The sequence below is a fragment of the Chiloscyllium punctatum genome, chromosome 5 (genome assembly GCF_047496795.1).
Source record: "Chiloscyllium punctatum isolate Juve2018m chromosome 5, sChiPun1.3, whole genome shotgun sequence".
In the NCBI taxonomy this organism is placed as follows: Eukaryota; Metazoa; Chordata; class Chondrichthyes; order Orectolobiformes; family Hemiscylliidae; genus Chiloscyllium; species Chiloscyllium punctatum.
In genome coordinates, this window is record NC_092743.1 from 127161332 (window position 1) to 127182804 (window position 21473).

General features: G+C 39.0%; 1 protein-coding gene across 2 annotated transcripts in view; it reads right to left on the reverse strand.

Annotated features, from left to right (window-relative positions):
- The window catches only part of mib1 (MIB E3 ubiquitin protein ligase 1), a 151204-nt gene that overhangs the window by 82598 nt on the left and 47133 nt on the right, over positions 1-21473 (reverse strand). For both annotated transcript variants that reach the window (XM_072571274.1, XM_072571273.1), the window contains exons 5-10: positions 17278-17344; positions 15812-16016; positions 15503-15686; positions 14240-14384; positions 12522-12655; positions 8567-8674 (exon numbers count right to left, since the gene is read on the reverse strand). In XM_072571274.1, the coding sequence (XP_072427375.1) occupies positions 8567-8674; positions 12522-12655; positions 14240-14384; positions 15503-15686; positions 15812-16016; positions 17278-17344 (843 nt within the window). The remainder of the gene's footprint in view (positions 1-8566; positions 8675-12521; positions 12656-14239; positions 14385-15502; positions 15687-15811; positions 16017-17277; positions 17345-21473) is intronic.

Consider the following 21473-nt stretch of genomic DNA (forward strand, 5'->3'; position numbering starts at 1 on the left):
TAACCAATTCAGTCTTCCTTGGTAAGTTAGTCTTTCCTCCATAGCCAGAACATATACCCTCAAATAAGGACACAATACTCCAAGTGTGGTCTCATCAAGGCCCTGCACAATTGCAGCAAGAGCTCCCTGATCCTGCACATGAATCCTCTCACTATGAAGGCCAAAATATTATTTGCCTTCTTCACTGCCAACATAGTTACTTTCAGTGACTGGTGTACAAGGACATTCAGATCCTGTCACACCTCCCCTTTCCTAATCTATTACCATAATCATGATCTTGTATGGGTCAACAAGACTAACGTGCATTCTTCTAAAACTGCTCTAACACTATAAGGCCATTTTACTCCATCTCTCCCCATAGGACAACATTCTCATTCCTGGAACAAATCAGAAAATTCTGTGAACCAATGACATACTCACTCCAATATAAGCATATCCTTCCTGAAGTACTAGGACCAAACATACACATAGTTCTGCAGGTATGATCTCACAAAAGTTCAGTATAATTGCAGCAAGATGTCTCTACTCCTGTGCTCCAAGCCCCTCACAGTAAAGGCTAACATTTAACTTTCTAACAAATCACCGCAACAGGATTTTAGCTTTGTTTCTTGTACAAAACCAATCAAATCATCTAAACATCAACAGTTAATAGTTTTGCACAAATTAAAAAGTTGTTTTTTTATTCCAGAAAACTGATAAACTTGACATTTACCAAATTTTACTCATCCTCTACCTTCTTGCTTCTCACTTAACGCACTGACATTCTTTTTCAGACCCTGTGTCTCTTAGTAGCGTAAATTCACATCCAGCTTTATACAATCAACAAGCTTGGATTCAAAACAGTTAATCCTTTCATCTGAGTCATAAAGATAGATGAACAGTTGAGGCTACGGTACTAATCCCTGCAACACTCCATTTGTTGAGAGTCCAACCCAAAAATTACACATTTAATTCTACTATTTTCTGTCAACTTTCCTCTATATATGCTCACATATGGCCTCAACCCCATCAGTGCTTACTTTATGCAATAATCTTTCACGTGGCACTTTAATAATGTTTGCCATACTTCCATTTATCCCTTTATCTGCACTGCCAATGAATCTTTCAAACACCCTTTACGATTGGTGAAACCATGTTAACTCTGCCTAATTGGATAATTTTCTCAACGCCATTTTATAACTCCCTTAATAATTGAGACAAAGATTGCAAAACAGAATGCAACAATCTATTGGAAAGAGGTTATGAAACTTGAAAGGGTTCAGAAAGGATTTAAAAGGATGTTGCCAGGATTGGAGGATTTGAGCTATAAGGAGAGGCTGAACAGGCTGGGGCTGTTTTCCCTGGAGCGTCGGAGGCTGAGGGGTGACCTTATAAAGGTTTACAAAATTATGAGGGGCATGGATAGGGTAAATAGGCAAAGTCTTTTCCCTGGGGTCAGAGAGTCCAAAGCTAGAGGTCATAGGTTTAGGGTGAGAGGGGGAAGATCTAAGAGACAACTTTTTCACACAGCAGGTGGAACGTGTATGGAATGAGCTGCCAGAGGGAGTGGTGGAGGCTGGTACAATTGCAACATTTAAAAGGCATTTGGATTAGTATATGAATAGGAAGGGTTTGGGGGGATATGAGCCGGATGCTGGCAGGTGGGACGTGATTGGGTTAGGATATCTGGCCGGCATGGACGGGTTGGACCGAAGGGTTTGTTTCCATGCTGTACATCTCTATGACTCTGTGACTCCAGAATATAGAACATAGAAAAGTACAGCACAGAACAAGCCTATTGGCCCACAAAGTTGTGCTGAGATTTAATCCTAATGTAAAATATAGTAACTTAACCTATGCACCCCTCAACTCACTGCTATCCACGTACATGTCCAGCAGTTGCTTAATTGTCCCCAATGACTCTGCTTCCACCACCACAGCTGGCAACGCATTCCATGAATTCACAAAATACTACACTACAGAAGAGGTTGGACATAAATACAAAAGTTTAATCACACGTACCAACAAATTTCAAGAAGGCTCCTTCCCCGCTGTTATCAGACTTCTGAATGGGCCGCTCAAATTTTAAATTTAAATGTTGATCTCACTCTGTGTGCACCTTCTCAGCAGCTGTAACATTGTATTCCTCACTCTGCATTTTGTATGGTATGATCTGCCTGTACTGCAGGCAAAACAAAACTTTTCACTGTACCTAGGTACATGTGACAATATTAAACCAAATCAAAAATATCCTTAAAAGATACCTGATCAACCACTGGGCAACTTCTAAACAACTTTACTGGAGGGCCCATTTTGCAGCTTCATTATTTTTCCTCTTGAGTTAACAATGAGGATGTTGCATGAAACTTATTGCAAAAATTGGAATCAAATCAGCCAGTTGTGTTGAGTAACATCGGGATTATGCTGAATCAAAGCCTTCTGGTGTATGCAGAGTATGAATCTGTGCTTGCCTTTATCCTGGTAAAACATTGCACAGGTTACACAGGAAACAACTGGGGTCAGGAAAATGATAAAGTCCTCCTCAAGTCCTCCTCCATCTCATTGTCAGGGAGCCCATATTGTAAAGTTGATTACTGACTGAAAAACCAAGATCACACAAAATCAGAATAAAAATGTCTTGGATTTGTGCTCAGTAGTGAAAAACAATGGCCTTAGCTGTTCATAACACTCACTCTTGCTTGCAAGCTTTGAACTGTGACTTCCAATTAACTGAGACCCAAAACAATGTGGGACCACCTCAGAAGATCAGAGACCAGTGTGAACAGGACACAAATTCTCAACCAGTCATATTTTCTCAAGAGCTTGGCCTTGACAATTTTGATCACAAATCCACCCTTGCTCCTCAGCTGGAGTTCTAGTGGTTTGGCAATCATTAAAACATTTTTATTAGAATGGTACTTGTCCTCATCACTTACTCCAGATGAAAATGAAAGTTATCGGCATGGTTTTCTTTGCTCTTGCTGATGAACAACAGAAATAATGCAATTAAAAATCACCTCCACTACTGGCTTTCACCAAACAGAGGTGACCATGCTGTGTTGAGTCTGAGAACTCTAGCTATGACCAATTTCTCAATATGGATCAACAGTTCTCCACTTTACTGAGATGTCTTCTTTGTTCAAAATATTGCTTCAGAGTAGGATTGTGCAGAAAATATGTTGGCCATCCTTTGATGGAGTTTTCACGATTTTAAGCATGTTCTTTGACGTTTGTGTATTTTCAATCCTATTTAAACATTGTATTGTTGCTGGTAGATGTTGATTATTAGTGAGGTAAAGGTTTCCACATCTCAAACAGAATTGAAAGGTAGGAAACCTCTGGGTGCTCCAAGTTCATCCCATAGTCCAAAAATGTGCAGCTTAGGTGGATTCGCCATGTTAAATTGCCCATAGCATCCAGGGATGCGCGAGGTGGATTAACTATTGGAAATGCAGGGTTACAGAGAGAGGGAAATGGGATTGGTCTGGTCGGGATACTTTTTGGAGGTCAGTGTGGACTTGATGGGCTGAATGGCCTGCTTCCACACGATAGGGATACTATGATTCTATGAGAATTTATATTCCCTTATGGCAGGAATATACATCATAGTGTTCACTATAGGTTGCCTGTTCCCTTGCACATATTCAGCTGTAGCATCTAATCTCTTCAACTACAAATGTAAAATCTCTGTACTTCTGGCAGCATCTTTGCTAATTCCTTAGCATTTAATAATTCAGTCAAATGTTTGTGGTCAGTCTTGATTGTGAACTGAAGTCCGTGGACATAGTCAATAAATGTTTTCATAAGCTCAGGTAAAGCTAAGGCTTTGATTTCAATAATTGCTTCTCTTTACTCTGTTTTAGTCAAAGAAAGAGATACGTACCATACCAATGCACTTTTACCTTCGCCATGGTTCTGAGAAAATACAGCTCATGATCCAGGCAATGATGTAAGAATCGTACAGAGTTCTCGATCATAATGTTTTAAGGTTTACAAAGTTGCAATGGACTTAACTTGCAGTACCTACCCACTAGAGACCAATTGAACACACCAAAAGATGTTAGGGTTTCTCTGTAAAGGTGTAAATTAATTTGTTCTCGCTCGATAGGATTCAATTCTTGAGAAAACAATCATTCTTGCAATAGAGGTTTACTTTTAAAAATGTGGAATCACACTTATTCTAATTTTAAGTATTTTTGGAGATTTTAAAGCATTTGAGAACGTCAGGACTAGAAGCAGGAGTAGGCAATATTCAGCCCCTGACATTTGTTACAATTATAGCTGATCGCATTTTAGCCTCAACTCTACTTTCATGTCCTCTCTCCATAATCCTTCAACCCACTACTAGCTAAAAATCTCCTGTCTAAATTTGCTCAATGTCCCAGCATCTACCACACACTGGAATAGTGAATTCCACAGATTTATGACCCTTTGAGAAAAGTAATTTCTCCTCATCTCTGTTTTCAATCTGCTACTCCTTATCCAAAACTATGAACTCTTCACTCTAAATTGTCCCAAGTGAGGAAATATCCTTTCTATGACTATTTTGTCAAACCCTTTTAGCATCATACAGCTCACTTAAATCTCCTCTCATTCTTCTAAACTCCAGACAGTATCAGCCTAAACTGCTCAATCTCTCAGCACAGATCATCTGTTCTGAAGAAAAGTCACTGCAACGAAACATTACCTTTGCTTTGTCTGCACAGGTGCTGCCAGACCCGTTGCATTTTTCCAGCAATTTCTGATTTTGTGGCAGTCTCAGTAATGCCTTGAACAGTTGAAGCAACACTTGCTACTTTAGTATTCGATTCTATTAATAAATGCCAAAATTCTATTTGTCTTCCTTATTACCTGCTGTATCTACATACTAGTTGATTTGAGGATGTGAGCTATAGGGAGAGGCTGAACAGGCTGGGGCTGTTTTCCCTGGAGTGTCGGAGGCTGAGGGGTGACCTTATTGAGGTTTACAAAATTATGATGGGCATGGATAGGATAAATAGGCAAAGTCCTTTCCCTGGGGTAGGGGAGTGCAGAACTAGAGGTCATAGGTTTTGGGTGAGAGGGGAAAGATAGAAAAGGGACCTAAGGGGCAACTTTTTCACACAGAGGTTGGTACGTGTATGGAATGAGCTGCCAGAGGAAGTGGTGGAGGTTGGTACATTTGCAACATTTAAAAGGCGTCTGGATGAGTATATGAATAGGAGGGGTTTGGAGGGATATGGGCCTGGTGCTGGCAGGTAGGACTAGATTGGGTTGGGATAACTGGTCGGCATGGACGAGTTGGACTGAAGGGTCTGTTTCCATGCTGTACATCTCTAGGACTCTATTAATATCATTGAAAAGGTGTTTTTTTTGGAATCATGCAGAACTGCAGAAAGTTCAGCAAAACATGTAGAAAACAAACTGGGTAATTAAAACCTATTACCAACTGCTTAAGATAAATTGCAACAAAAAAATTCAGCAGGAAGATAAAATGAGAGTGATATATTGAATGCACTCATGAATCTTTTCTGAATCAATATGCATCAAGAAATGCAATATCTGAATTGGTTTTGGGTAACAAACAGGAAAAAAATCTGTTAACACCAGAAACTAGAAGAAACTTTAGGGCGCAGTGACAGATTAGCTTCACTGTTAAAACAGAGAAAATAAACGAATAGAAAAATAGTTCATTGATTAGAAAAGAGCGATGCATAGAAGAAAATGACTTAACCAACACAAATTGGAGAAGACAGTAAATGCTACAGCAACAGTGGGAAATAGGAAGGGAAATTGTAGATGGTAGACTGAGGGGTTAGAAGATGGCAAATGTAGGCTTACAAAGCAAAAGAATATGGCACCATTGCAAGGCAACAATTTAGTTAATGATAACCAGAACGAGACTGGAAGGGATAGACCATCCAAACACAGAAACTCAACTGGACTCGCCATATTAACAGTGGTATAACTCAGGTCAGAGGCTAGAAATAGAACAGCAAGTCACTCACCTCCTGACTCCCAAGAGCATGCTCATCATCAACAAGGCATAAGTCAGGACTATGATGGAAGACTCCCTACTTGCTCAATGAGTGCAGTTGCAACACCACTCAAGAAGCTTGACACCATTCAGGACAAAGCAGCCCGCTTGATTGGCACCACATCCACAAACATTCACTCCCTCCACCACCAATACTCAGTCGTAGCAGTGTGTAATATCTAGGAGATGCACTGCAGAAATTCACCGAAGATCCTCAAACAACACCTTCCAAATTCACGACCACTCCCATTTAGGACAAGATCAGCAGATATAGGAACACCATCACCTGCAAGTACCCATCAAGCCACACACTAGCCTGACTTGGAAATGTATCATACATAGATCCTTCACTGTCGCTGGGTCAAATTCATTGAATTCCCTGCCTAACGGCACTGTGTCAAACCATAGTAGGTAGTCTGTAGTTATTCAAGAAGGCAGCTCACACCACCTTCTCACGGGCATCTTGGGAAAGACAATAAATGCTGTCCACATCAACTGCCAAACAATTAGTGCTCGCCTCCGATTACTAAATCTAGCTAGGTATACCTCCTTATTGGTTCAAGAACATATTGCTCAAGTATTCCATTGGAAAAAAAGGTCTGTTGTTACACTGCTGAATTCATATATTCTGCCATTTAATTTCTGCTGCTAAGAGACATTCAGGACACGTAGGAAACCACTTTAAATCCTTTCATTGTTCAAGTCCAAAGAGTTTTCACCGAGCATCTTCCTTAACTTATATCCTTGATTATTTTATAACCTTTAATAAAGAGAGGTTATTGCTCCCTCTCTTCTTACTTTCCAATTCTTTCAAAAGACCATGGCTTGGATTTTGACAGAAAAATAATGATAAAGCTTCAACATTTACCATTCTTAGAGTAGAAAGAATTCAGAACGTTAACTCTAATTTATCTTATTCCCCACAAGCTTTCAGAGAATCCCAATAGTGTGGAAATAAGCTAATTTTGTCCAACAAGTCCATACCCAACCCTCTGAAGAGTAAATCATCCAGACCCATTCCCCTACCTTATTACTCTAGATGTACCCCGACTAATGCATCTTACCTACACATCTCTGAACACTATGGGTAGCTGGGCATGGCCAATTCACCCAACATGCAGATCTTTGGATTTTGTGAGGAACCCACACAGACAAGGGGAGAATGTGCAAACTGCACACAGACACAGACAGTTGCTCGAGGCTGAGATTGAACCTGGGTTCCAGGCACTGTGAGGCAGCAGTGCTAACAACTGAGCCATCGTGCCACAATTTGCTGCATCAATACCTGGCTGAGAGACTTGATGTTAAAATACATTAAAAATTGTGAAGTTCCATAGATATCCATGTAGATACACAGCAGAAAATGTTACAGATTATTCACTTATGCGAGCATTAATTTTGAACAGCCCCATAGATCTTAACTACTGCCAAACAACATCACTGGGAATGAAAATTAACTTTTAGGAGTGTTGAACTCCAATACTTCAGATTTTAGTTTCTGAAGGTTTTTCTTTCTTTAAAAATGAACTTAACTTACTTTTGGTCTCATTCTCTTAATCCCATCTTTCATCCCATTTCATTTTCTGCTGACTGTTTTTCAATTCTTGCTCACCCTACTTTAGGATTCCATATGTCTTAGTGAGAATTCTTCAATCTTGGTGGTTAAGGAGGTAGGACAACTGTTCCTTGCCTTTCACAAGATCTCTGAACCCCTGCAGAATACCCTCCGCTGTTTCTGATACACATTGACCATAAATTGCCATTCAACCATCCACAGAAATTCTGTGGGTAAATGTAAATATAAGGAACAGTGAGCATTATTTGTTGCTGACTGCAAAACACAGACTACTATGACCTGGAATATTCAACTTCAAATCATAGTCAGATTGCAGCCATATTTCAACAATGGCCACGCCATACCATCAAAATGTACTTGAGCTTCAAAACACTGAGTTTATATATTGCATTCCATATTTAAATAAAGGGGGACACCCCCATATCAACAGAATCATTTTCCATGGTTTCAGTTGCCACCAGTCTGATCATATAAAAGGGAATGTTGCAGAACCAGGGACCAGGAGGTTGCCGGGAAGGTACGTTTCCTATTTAAATGAATGGGTTTGCTCTTATCCATACTTTCACCCTTCTGCAGTAGGTCCCGGAACATATCCCCTGCAGGAAGGGGCGGGGTTGGGGAGGAGCCACTATATTTATTTCTTATACAGTATTGTGTATGTTATAAAATTCTTAATTTGGCATGAGACCCTAACCTAGGGGTGGCCAGTATTAATAATATTTAGCTATTTAGCCAATAACATTAATTGCTATTTCTTAAAATTTAGTTGAAAATGCAATTTAAATGCTGCAATGCTGTATTTAATGCTCATAATAATAGACATATACAAATAACATTTTAAACTACTTTACAAGTATGTTGGTAAATAAACAATGCTTTCTCACCACTAAAATATTCACAAAAATTCTACATTACTATCAAAACAGATTTGGTAGATTGAAGTAGGGAGCCATTTAGTACAAATGTCAATAATTTAAAGCAGTTCAAGAACCTACCTCAGCTTCTAAGTCAACACTATGCTTGAGAAGTAACTTCAAAACATCCACATGTCCATTCTGGCTGGCTGCCTGCATTGCAGTGTGTCCTGCACACTGACCATTCACCTGCAATAAAAACAACTGGTTGTCACCACTTAAGTTCATAAATACTATTCTATCCCAACTCAAAAATAAAATTGCAAAATTGAAATGTGAATATAAAATGACTATATGGAAAATTAATGTTATAATAACACCCTTCATTGCATTTTTAGTGTTACATTTGGTCACCTTCAGTTCACTAAATTTGCTTTGAAAGCAGCACCTGAAACAAGTTCCCAACATTACTTCTGATGGACATCAACTATCACAAAACCAAATGCAACATCAGTTTTGGAGTCAATGATACAAACGACCAGTTGTTTTTTTTTTGTCTTCTAGTTTTGCTTAAAATATCATAGTAGCTAGCAGAGAGGCTAAAAATTTGTTTTTCTTCCAATAGTGCCATGGACTCCTGCAACAACATTGAAAGGTGAGAAGGTGCCCAACAGAGAGCACCCCAACATTTTATTATCTAAATGGGGAGAAAATTCACAAGTTTGAAGAGCAAAGAGACTTAGGAGTGCTAGCCCAGGATTCACTCAAAGTAAACTTGCAGGTTGAGTCAGTAGTTAGGAAGGCAAATGCAATAACAGCATTTATTTTGCGAGGACTTGAATATAAAAGCAGGGATGTATTTCTGAGGGTCTAAAAGGCTCTGGTCAGACTACATTTGGAGTATTGTGCGCAATTTTGGGCCCAACTTCTCAGGAAGGATGTACTGGCCCTAGAGCATGTTCGTGACTTTCCTTTCATATAACCATTCTAATCTGCTTGATTGTGTTATGTTATATTCTTAAAAAATGATCTCACATAAAGGTTGGCTCAGGTCTGCAAGATCATAATTTACCGACACACCACAAGCAGATGTGAAGACAAAAAGCTTAATTCAGTAAGAATGTTACTTTAAACATATTTGCTTCAGTTTCTAAGAGTCAATGAAGACTGAAAGAACATATATCAATTTTTTTTTGGGGGAGGGGAGATGGAGATGGAGAAGTGAGTGAAGAGTAGTAAACAGTGCATATGAAAACAGTGTGCAGAGACTAACTTACACAGCAAACATTAAATAAATAAAATCTCAGGCCTTGAGTCATCAACTATCAAAATCAGCCTTTCTGGGAAGAGGAAGGATATGGAGGCTTAGGCCTCACGACTGCCGAAATGCAATCACCCTTCACCAAGGGCTAGGCCAAGAATTGGGATCTTCAGTATTACACATTCTGACAGCAAACCTTTGAGAAGGAGCCAGACACATACAGTAAAAAGCAAAGTGAGGGAGCATGAATGAGGGAAAATGCACTAAAGCGAACACAACAGAATAAATGGCTGGTGTGTGATCACTTCAACCATTACCTTTGGGCTTCTTTTTAACAGCCACACTCTACATACCAGGCAGTTTTTTTTATATAGTTCAAGGCAAGCCAGTCAAAAATACTACTTATGTAAAAGTGGACGCCTTAAAGTTGACTCAAAAAATGGTCTTCAAAATTTGATTTTTACAAATATATATCAATCATATTATTTTCAGAGACCCTCAAATTTAATCATGTCATACTTTTACCACCCAAAACAAAATCAGCTTAAATTATACATTTCACACAATATCATGTTATTGCTAGTTACGTTTTTACTTAAATTAAATAATGGTATGCAACTCTTATCTACATCCAGTCGGGACTTTAATGAAATTGGTCATGCTTTTGAATATTCACAAAGTCACACAAGAAACACCGGTATCATGTCCACTTGTGTGTTGGTGAATAATTTAATCACATGTTACTAAGTCACTGTCTAATAACTCACTGTGCTGGGAACTTGAGAGACAGTCATGTCAATTAAGGATCTACATTGTTAAAAACAAAATGCTGATTTAGTGCAGATCCAGTCAAATAAAGCAGCTCCTGCACAAAAAAGTTCTGTACATCAGCTATCTAAAACAGGCTGATAGCAATTTCATAAGTTAGAGAGAAGTGTGCATAAGGAATTTAAAACAAAGGAAACATTAAAACTTATGCAAAAGTTGAGGCAGAGAGGCAAAATGATGGTTAATGCCATTTGCTACACTGGCTATAAGATGAAATTGTTTTCTACAGTCTTATTCCATTCCATATCATATGTGGGCCCACAATTTGAATGAACATGGGATCTACTGTTAACAGCACCCAAAAGCCAAAAGTTGGCTGAATGAGTAATGGAAAACTGGTCTTCTGGTATAAGGCACAATCAAAAGTCATAACTTTAAAGCAGAACAGGACAATTTGATTTTATATCTTTTTGTACAAAATTAGATCTGACAAAACACAAGAAACTGACAGCACTCCCAAAGGCTAGTGCTTCCAAATAAACTTGCTGGACTATGACCTGATGTTGTGTGATTTTTAACATTGAAACATAAAAGGTATTGTTTATTGCATAATATTCTTCACCTTGAGTACAACAAAAATCCATACTTCTAAAAAAAATTACTTAGCTTGAAACAGACACTGCCACTCATCATACTCTTCCACAACTCAGCCAAAACTGATCAAGACTTTTAGTGACATACTGTATGTCAATTATGTAACAAAGCAAGAAAACTAAGCATTTCATTCTTTGATATTTCAAGTAAATTTGCTTCAACAAACAGATTAAAGGCAGTTTGCACATCATTCATATCGTAGATCAGAGACAAGGGGAGGCAATGATCGAGTGGCATTCTCGCTAGAGTGTTAACATAAAGATGATCATAAATTTAATTAGTAAAAAATTCAATAAAAATTGAAATAAAACAGTGCTGAACCATTTGCTCCTTATTAAAACCCAAAACAAGTAGTAATTTCAAACTACAAGTACCATGTTGGAATATCATTTGACAGACCAAATGACACACCAGCTGCAACGTCCCAAAATTGAATTCCGTCTCATGTTTATACAAAACTATCTCAGAATTATTTGAATTGAAGTTATAGACAGAGTTGAATAAATTCAAAATATCCTGGTAACAGCTTATACATGCCACAAGATTGTAGAATTAAACCCATTTCCGAATATAAGAATATAAAATCCATTTCCTCATCACGTTTTGTTGAAGCTGACAATAGTGAAAGACAAGCATTTGTAATTACTAAAGGGCTAATAAAATAACTTGTTCAAATTGTAGTGAGAATGAAGAAAGCAGTTTAGGTAATGCTGAGACAAAATAAATCTCACAATATGTTAGAATTTGTAATTCAACATCCTCATCCTCTGTTTACATACTGATATGTAAACTGCCTATCACTCTTAAAATGTTAAAAAAAACATGAAAAGCAAAGCATTCACTTGGAATTAAAACAAATCCAATTTCTTTTCCTAGCTGTACAAAACTCAAATGTGTCTACTACTTTGCTCAGGTAACCACATTGTTCACTTGATCGATCAGAGACGAGGAAAGGCAATGATCTAGTGGCACTCTCGTTGGAAATGTTACTTCAGAGAGCGGGTAACGTTTTGGGGACCCAGGTTCAAATTCTGCCACAGCAAATATTGAAATTTAAATTCAATAAAATCTGAAATTAGGGATTTACATTGCTGATTGTCAGGAAAAGCCTATTTAATATCCTTTTGGGAAGGAAACTGTGAACCCTACTTGGTCTGGACCATACATGACTCCAGACCCACAGCAATGTGGTTGACTCTTAACTGCCATTTGGGAAGGGCAATAAATGCTGGCCTAACCAACAACACCCTCATCTTGTGAATGATTTTTTTAAAATGCTACATTTTGCAAAGTATCAGTAAGATTTAAAATTTTGGAAATACTTGGATTTTTTTTGAACTCCCATGTTCCAATTACCACAAAAGTAATTTGTCAATGCAAATGGCACTATGGAATAAGATGTTTAAGACTCACATCAACATCGGGTCGTGCCATTATTTCTTCCACTTTCGCAACGTCACCATTGGCTGCAGCTTTAACCAGCTCTTCATTGATGTCTCCAGATTCTTGAGTTTCAAATAGCTTTTTCAACAACTGGGACAAACGCTCTGATAAAACAAAATATTGTGAACAGAACAATGAACAATAATGTACACCCTCCAATCTAATAAAACAAAAAAATGCATTTTCTTAATTTATTTTAGAAGATTTTTTTCATGACGCTGTAATATTGCTCATGAATTATGAAGCAAAGTTCCAGAAAAAGACAAAACTGCACCATCAAGACCGAGAATTAATTCAATGTTAATTATGGACCAAGGCCACGTGACTGGTTATCTACAGCTCATTAAGGACTCCTGCTCCTCCCAATCTTGATTGCTCAAACTTATTTTGATGGTTGTCCTATTCTATACATCAGGGACTTTTTTTTCCAAACAAAAAGCCAACCCTGCGCTTAGAAAAGAAAGTGACAGTTAACTTTATGTAAGAACCTTTAAAAAGAAAAAGTTGTTCAAATGTGACTTTTGCGTGACACTCTCATTTGAGTAATAGCAATTAAGATCTGTCAATTTTCCCGAAACTAAGAACAAAAGTGGCTCACCATTAAGCTTGATCACTACTTGCCTAGAATAATAAGAAATTATGATGGCCAAAGACAATTATAGGATGGGAAGAAAAGTCGTAACAAAGTGGTACCATCATACTCGAGTCCCAGAAATCAGGAAGCAAGATGTAGAAAGTAGTGCTTGAAGCCTTTTAGAAGGTGAGCATAACACCAGCTATTACAGATAGGTTATGAATTCTTGGTTAGCATGCATGATTACTGTAATGGTGGCTGATAGGGAACTAATTATTTTGTTTACTTAAAAAAGAAACAGGGATTCAAATCAAACACTAACAAAAGCTCAGTCTCTATTGCCCATGGCGTGACTGCTTCAATGGTTTTGTTCTTAAAAAAAAATCTAGAAAATTGATACACAAGTTGAACACTGGTTATGGACATGACTTCATTCATATTACAGGGAGACAGCTTACCTTAAATATTATTCAGGGGAACAATAATTTTCGTATTCAACTCGCACATTTTGCCAGTACCGCTCACAGCTAAATGCGTCTGTTTTAGGATCAACTTTTCACATCTTGCTTACTCTTTACTTCCACCAAGTTCCTCTCACTCATCCTCTGTTTTTACTAGTTGGCTGTTCAGCCACTTCTGACCCTTGATCACAAGTAATAGTTTCATAACATTCTCCACAGCCCATTCCAACCGTTAGCTCTCTCCCAGCCAGTCTACTCCATACTGATCTCAGCCTCCTTGCATTAATTATTTTTGGTTTTTTGTCCCACTATTTTCTCTTTACACCCAAAGCCTGCACTTTACACCCTGAAGACTAAATCTCACTTTATTTACAGTGATTGTTAGTATGCTGGCAACACTGAGGGGCAGAGTGAAATGTTACGTAGGCAAAAGGCACAAGTACATTCAAAATGGATAAAGTCAAATGTTCAGTCATATAATAATAAATGGTACTTTCCAGTGTAAAACTGAAAGTGATAAAAATTGTGTCAAAATAATATGGACAAAAATATATTGCCCTTTCAGTACAGTGAGCAACACCAACATCCAGCATAACTGGTGATGTGCAGTACAAAAACAACAAGAGAAACATTTTTCAGAGGCTGATATGTACCACCAGATGCATTGCACACTGCAGATCCAGCTGATGCCACTTTAGTAACAGCTGCAGGGTTGTACGTCCATGAAGTCCCACAAACCTCAACTTTTAAATCACTGTCAGAGTAAATCTGCTGAACACGCCCAACTTTTCCCAAAGTCTGCATTAAAAACAAAAACATTTCATAGATTAGACAATATGCTAGTATGGTCAGGTGTTAGTGGGTTGTGGATCGATTCACTATTTTCAACATTGCATTTAATTTGCACCCATAACCAATAGCAGGTAAACTTCATAGATTCCTGGTCAGATTAATTATTTTTTGATTCTCTCATTCAAGCTCTCTTGTCATGTGACAAGAGTTTAATGCTACCATTGGCTTAAGTTGCTGTAAGGTCTACATCTTGATCATCATTTCAGTGCCGTATACCTTAAAGAAGATTTAAAACAAATGAGAAGAACATGCTGGAAACTAGAAACAGAAAGAGAGATAAAATACTGGAAGCACTTAGCAGGGTCTGGCAACATCCATAGAAAGAGAGAAAGACAGAATTAACTTTTAAGGTTGATGAATTTTCGTCTTAAATGAAAGTTTGGGAGAAGATTTGTAGCTCGGGTGCTCGTTGTTGTGGTTTTGTTTGCCAAGCTGGGAATTTGTGTTGCAAACGTTTCGTCCCCTGTCTAGGTGACATCCTCAGTGCTTGGGAGCCTCCACTGCTACTAGGTTCACAGGAGGCTCCCAAGCACTGAGGATGTCACCTAGACAAGGGACGAAATGTTTGCAACACAAATTCCCAGCTCGGCGAACAGAACCACAACGTCTCAATGAAAACTTACAGATTTAACAACTTTTAAGTCTCTCGTTTCTTCCACTTTTGATGACAGACAAAATTCTTGGAACATTTTGATAGCTTTAAAAAGCTTAACTGAAATTTAACAAGCACACACCTCTCAGAACATAAAGTAATGCTTTCGTAATTGGCAAATTCAGTTTTGATTTCAAATAGTAAAAAGGATGTAAAGACAAAGGCAAAAACTGCAAGGAACTAAAAAAAGCATTTAAGAAGCTGACAGAGTTCACTTCTTTTTTAAAGGGACCAAATTCAGAGTGTGAAAGAACTTTCTCCCCTTGTCAGCCAGATTCAGGTTATTCCTCATCTCTGGGTTTATATCGCCAGGTTTAGCATGTGTAAGCAAACAGAAATTGTACAACAAACATGAAAATTCCAGTGCGAATGCACTCTTAAAACATAGCTACAAAAATTCATATCAACATACAGGGAGCATTGCTTCAGCCCATTCTCCATGACCACGCTGAAGAAGCTTGATTCTCTCCAAGTCGTAACAGATTTGAACCAAGTCACCAACATTAAACTGTGAAGATCCACCTTCTGCTCCCTGAACTGCATCCCCGCTTCTAACCACATTAGCCTTAGTCAGTACTGCAGGATTGAATGTCCACCTAGGGGCATAAAAAATCTTTCAGACGTTTCACTTCAAGAAACAAAATTCTATAAGCTGGAAATAATTAATGCTGCCATACTTCAGTACTATGCAGTTTTCTCTTCTGATTTTTGTCTTACATACCTGTTGCCACTTGGATACTGTACTACAATGTCATGATCTTCATCAATGCCACAGACTGTTCCAGTGGTTGTTAATGTCTCAAACATACCATCAGTCCAACCACCATGCCCATGTTGCAATGACTGAACGATCTCTAGATCCAGGTCAATATTTACAAGATCACCAATCTGTAAACCACCAGGGTTGCGACTTCCATTTTGTTCACCTAGTATCATTTGTTGTAAAGAGAAAAATGAAATGGTTAGCATATTAAAAAGCATAAAACTCTTGAAATAAAACTCAGACTTGTAATGTTTGATGGAAAGTCTGAACAATAAAGTCTACAATGCTACCACCTGGTGGTTACAATTTCATTCCAACCAAGAAATACTGCAATGGCGATAGGCACTTCATGATACAAAACAGGTTTGAGTACAGTTACATTGAAATCAATACATTTTCTAACAAATTGTCTCTAACAATGAAAGCTGCTCAACCTTCAAAGTTCATATGGAAATACTGCACTAATCCCGTTACAACAGGGAAAGCAAACCAAACCAAATCAGCCTCCTGTCAATGGATCTGCAGTGAAGTGAAATGAAATTAAAACATTCAATGACTTCAACAATTGCTTAATTGTCCCTAACTAGATTTGGCAAATAACAGTTCTTGGACACCAAGTTTATAACAAACAAAAATTAACAATTTATTATTAATCATGTAACGTAGTAGAACACAGATGAAAACAATTAACATGGACAATCTAAGTCCAATTTTTTATGAGCACAAACCCCAGTTTCAGTGTTGACTGAAGTTAAGGGATTAACTAAAAAAAAGGAAGTAAAAATAATTGTAATTTGTCAGTCTGATAATGGTTTCAACAATGAATACCAGGCCTTCATGAAATCATTTGATGATGGGTTGTATTGTACGCATAAGGACCAGATACCTTGCTTGAATTCAAAGGCCACTGCTCAATACAAACAGCTTCCACAGATCTCTGCTGTCTATTACTTACTTCTTACAACTGAACAACTTTCAACAAATTGATGATTGGAGAATGATTGCAGACAGCAAAACCATGAAAAAAGCTCGCCAGCCCAGCAGCTTCTGAAGGAAAACTTTCTGCCACCCAAAACCCAGTCAGTACCAGTTCTGGCTATTTTTTCTTTCTTTTTTAACATTCTCTGTAATTGCTGGCCTCCCTTGATTGACCAATTCAACATCCAAACAGCTGTCAATCCCTTAGCATTACAAGTTTTCACTGTCCTTAGAGGAGTAATTAATCAGCATTATCTATCCAGGCCATAACATAACATCAAAGAAAGAAGAACTTTGGGGAATGTCAAAGGGAACATTAAGATTGGCGATCACAAATGATGGCAGGATGTGTGAAGCGATCAGAAGCATATCAGCTTACAAAGGTGGATACCACATTCATCTAATTTGTGTTTTGAATGCTTAACAATGATTGCGACTTTACGTACCCAACACAGGACAATGATCTCGGTAAAAAGAACCTCCTTTTGCATCCTGGACACATTTCAAATCAGACTGGTGAAAAGGGTGAAAAAGATCAGATTAAATAATGCGCACGTAAACAATATCTACCTCACACTAACACAAACCGAAGTCAATACTGAAGGATACATTCGCTCATTTCAGTTAACAGTGGGTGAGCATTTTCAAAATGTTTCAGCAATGTCATCCAGTATGACATTAAAAAAAGGAGGCAATGACCTAGTCGTATTATCGCTCAACTATTAATGTCGAAACTCAGCTAATGTTCTGGGGCCTTGGTTCAAAACTTGCTATGACAGAGTCTGGAATTAAGGGTCTAATAATGAACATGAAACCACTGTCGACTGCCGGAAAAATCCATTTAGTTCACTAATGTGCTTTAGGGAAGGAAATTTGCTGCCCTTACATGGTCTGGCCTATATGTGACACCATGAGTGAATAAAAAATAATGACCAAGTACAATGAAATATAAAGATTCCATATCCAAATACTACTCAGAGCTGATTTAGCTAATCTCAATTCCTCAGGCAAAATGGTCTCCAGGGTCAGAGTGGAGGGTCACCAATTTGATCAATCAGAAAATTATATACGTAACATCATCTTGGGCATGAATTCACAAATTAATTTTATTACCAATCTTCTTAGATGCATTAATCTACCACAAGACATAAATGATAAAAGCTGTCGATTCTTAATTTTTTTCTTATCACTTGGACATGGAAAAAAACTCAAGGAATAAGAGCCCTGCAGCGAGCTAAATGATACCGAATGTATAAATTTTGATGGCACCGTGCAATTAATATAATAATCCAGAGTTAAAATTATGTGCATGTTACATTCCTTACCTCTTGCAGGAAGAGTACAAGTTCAGATTTGTCAAGGAATGGGCTGAATGAATGGGAGTATTAATTTGCTTAAGAATTTGCCAATCAAGCCTGTGCCATATTCAACTTTAAACTCTCAAAGCTGTTGTCCGTTCGAGGAAAAGAAAACGTTTTACTTTTTTTTTCTCAAGAAAATATAAATCAGATTACTGATTCACTTTACTCCACATCCACTTAGAGTCATAGAGTCATGGAGATATGCAGCATGGAAACAAACCCTTCGGTCCAACCCGTCCATGCTGACCAGATATCCCAACCCAATCTAGTCCTACCTGCCAGCACCCGGCCCATATCCCTCCAAACCCTTCCAATTCATATACCCATCCAAATGCCTCTTAAATGTTGCAATTGTACCAGCCTCCACCACTTCCTCTGGCAGCTCATTCCATACACGTACCACCCTCTGCATGAAAAGATTGCCCCGTAGGTCTCTTTTATATCTTTCCCCTCTCACCCTATACCTATGCCCTCAAGTTCTGGACTCCCCCACCCCAGTGAAAAGACTTGGCATATTTACCCTATCCATGCCCCTCATAACTTTGTAAACCTCTATAAGGTCACCCCTCAGCCTCCAACGGTCCAGGGAAAACAGCCCCAGCCTGTTCAGCCTCTCCCGATAGCTCAAATCCTCCAACCCTGGCAACATCCTTGTAAATCTTTTCTGAACCCTTTCAAGTTTCACGACATCTTTCCGATAGGAAGGAGACCAGAACTGCACGCAATATTCCAACAGTTTTTGAGATATGTCTCTTGATTAAACTTAAAATATAAGCCATAACTATTAATTTAACCTTGGACAGTGTTTTGTAGAGGAATAGGACGGTGTTATTTTCTGGGTCTGTAGATTGTGAAGGAGCAAAAATGGCCTTTAGCAGAGTAATACGCGCTTCTTGTCCGATGCGGGAGTTTAAAGAGTGTCTAAGGGTTACTGTGGATTATATCTGCAATAAATGCTGTTGGTTGCGAATCTTATCAGATCAAATGGATCAGTTGGAGAGACAGTTAGAAGCAACGAGGAATTTGCAACAGCAACAGTATGTGATGGATGGCAGTTATTGGAAGGGGGGAAAAGTTTCCGATACAGTCACAAAGATGGGGCAACTCCAGGAAAGGGAAGAGAGGTAGGCAGGTAGTGCAGGAGCCTTGTGTGGCTATACCCATTTCAAACAAGTATGCTGTTTTGGAAAATGTAAGGGGTGATGGATTCTCAGGGGAACGCAGCACAAACAGCCAAGTTTCTGGTATTGAGACTGGCTCTAATGCAACGAGTGGTACGTCGGGTTCCAAGAGATCAATTGTGTTAGGGGACTCTCCAGTCCAAGGTACAGACAAACGTTGCTACGGCCAGCAGAGAAAAATCAGAATGGTGTGCTGCTTTCCTGGTACCAGGATCAAGGATGTCTCAGAGAGGGTGCAGAATGTACTCAAGGGGGAAGAGGGGCCAGAGGAGGTCATTGTCCACATTGGACCCAACAACATAGAAAGGGAAAAGGTGGAGACTCTGAAGGGAGATTACAGAGTGTTAGGCAGGAATTTAAAAAGGAGGTGCTCAAGAGCAGTAATATCTTGAATACTCCCGGTGCTACGAGCTAGTGAGGGCAGGAATAGGAGAATAGAGCAGGTGAATGCATGGCTGAGGAGCTGGTGTATGGGAGAAGGATTCACATTTTTGGACCATTGGAATCTCTTTTGAGGTAGAAGTGACCTGTACAAGAAGGATGGTTTAAATTGGAAGGGGATTAATATACTGGCAGGGAGATTTGTTACGAGCTGCCTTGGGAGGATTTAACTACTAAGGGGGGTGGTGGGACTGAGGGAGATAGCGAGGAAAGAGATCAATCTGAGACTGGTACAGTTGAGAACAGAAGCAAGTCAAACAATCAGGGAAAGCAGGGACAAGGTAGGACTAATCAGTTAAGTGCATTTATTTCAATGCAAGGGGCCTAAAGAGGCAAGGGTCTAGATTAGAGTGGTGCTGGAAAAGCACAGCAGTTCAGGCAGCATCTGAGGAGTAAAATCGACGTTTCAGGCAAAAGCCCTGCATCATTCCTGATGAAGGGCTTTTGCCTGAAACGTCGATTTTACTGCTCCTCGGATGCTGCCTGAACTGCTGTGCTTTTCCAGCACCACTCTAATCTAGACTCTAGGTTTTGCCTAAAAGGCAAGGCAGATGAACTCAGGGCATGGTTAGAAACATGGGACTGGGATATCATAGCAATTACAGAGACATGGCTCAGGGATGGGCAGGACTGGCAGCTTAATGTACCAACAAGCAAATGCTACAGGGAGGATAGAAAGGGAGACAAGAGAGGGGGGTGGGGGGGTGGGAGTGGCGTTTTTGATAAGGGATAGCATTACAGCTGGACTTAGGGAGGATATTCCCAGAAATACATCCAGGGAAGTTATTTGGGTGGAACTGAGAAATAAGAAAGGGATGATCACCTTATTGGGACTGTATTGTAGACCCACTAATAGTCAGAGGGAAATTGAGAAACAAGCTTGTAAGGAGATCTCAGCTATCTGTAAGAATAATAGGTTGACTATGGTAGGGAATTTTAACTTTCCAAACATAGACTGGGACTGCCATAGTGTTAAAGGTTTAGATGGAGAGGAATTTCTTAAGTGCATACAAGACAATTTTCTGATTCAGTATGTGGATGTACCTACTCTTGGGAAATAAGACAGGGCAGGTGACGAGGTGTCAGTGGGAGAGCACTTTGGGGCCAGTGACCATAATTCTATTAGATTTAAAATAGTGATGGAAAAGGACAGACCTGATCTAAAAGTTGAAGTTCTAAATTGGAGAAAGGCCAATTTTGACGGTATTAAGCAAGAACTTTCGAAAGCTGATTGGGGGCAGATGTTCGCAGGTAAAGGGACGGCTGGAAAATGGGAAGCCTTCAGAAATGAGATAACAAGAATCCAGAGAAAGTATATTCCTGTTAGGGTGAAAAGAAAGGCTGGTAGGTGTAGGGAATGCTGGATGACTAAAGAAATTGAGGGTTTGGTTAAGAAAAAGAAGGAAGCATATGTCAGGTATAGACAGGATAGATCGAGTGAATCCTTAGAAGAGGATAAAGGCAGTAGGAGTTTACTTAAGCGGGAAATCAGGAGGGCAAAAAGGGGACATGAAGTAGCTTTGGCAAATAGAATTAAGGAGAATTCAAAAGTTTTTACAAATACATTAAGGACAAAAGAGTAACTAGGGAGAGAATAGGGCCCCTCAAAGCTCAGCAAGGCGGCCTTGGTGTGGAGCTGCAGAAAATGAGTAAACGAGC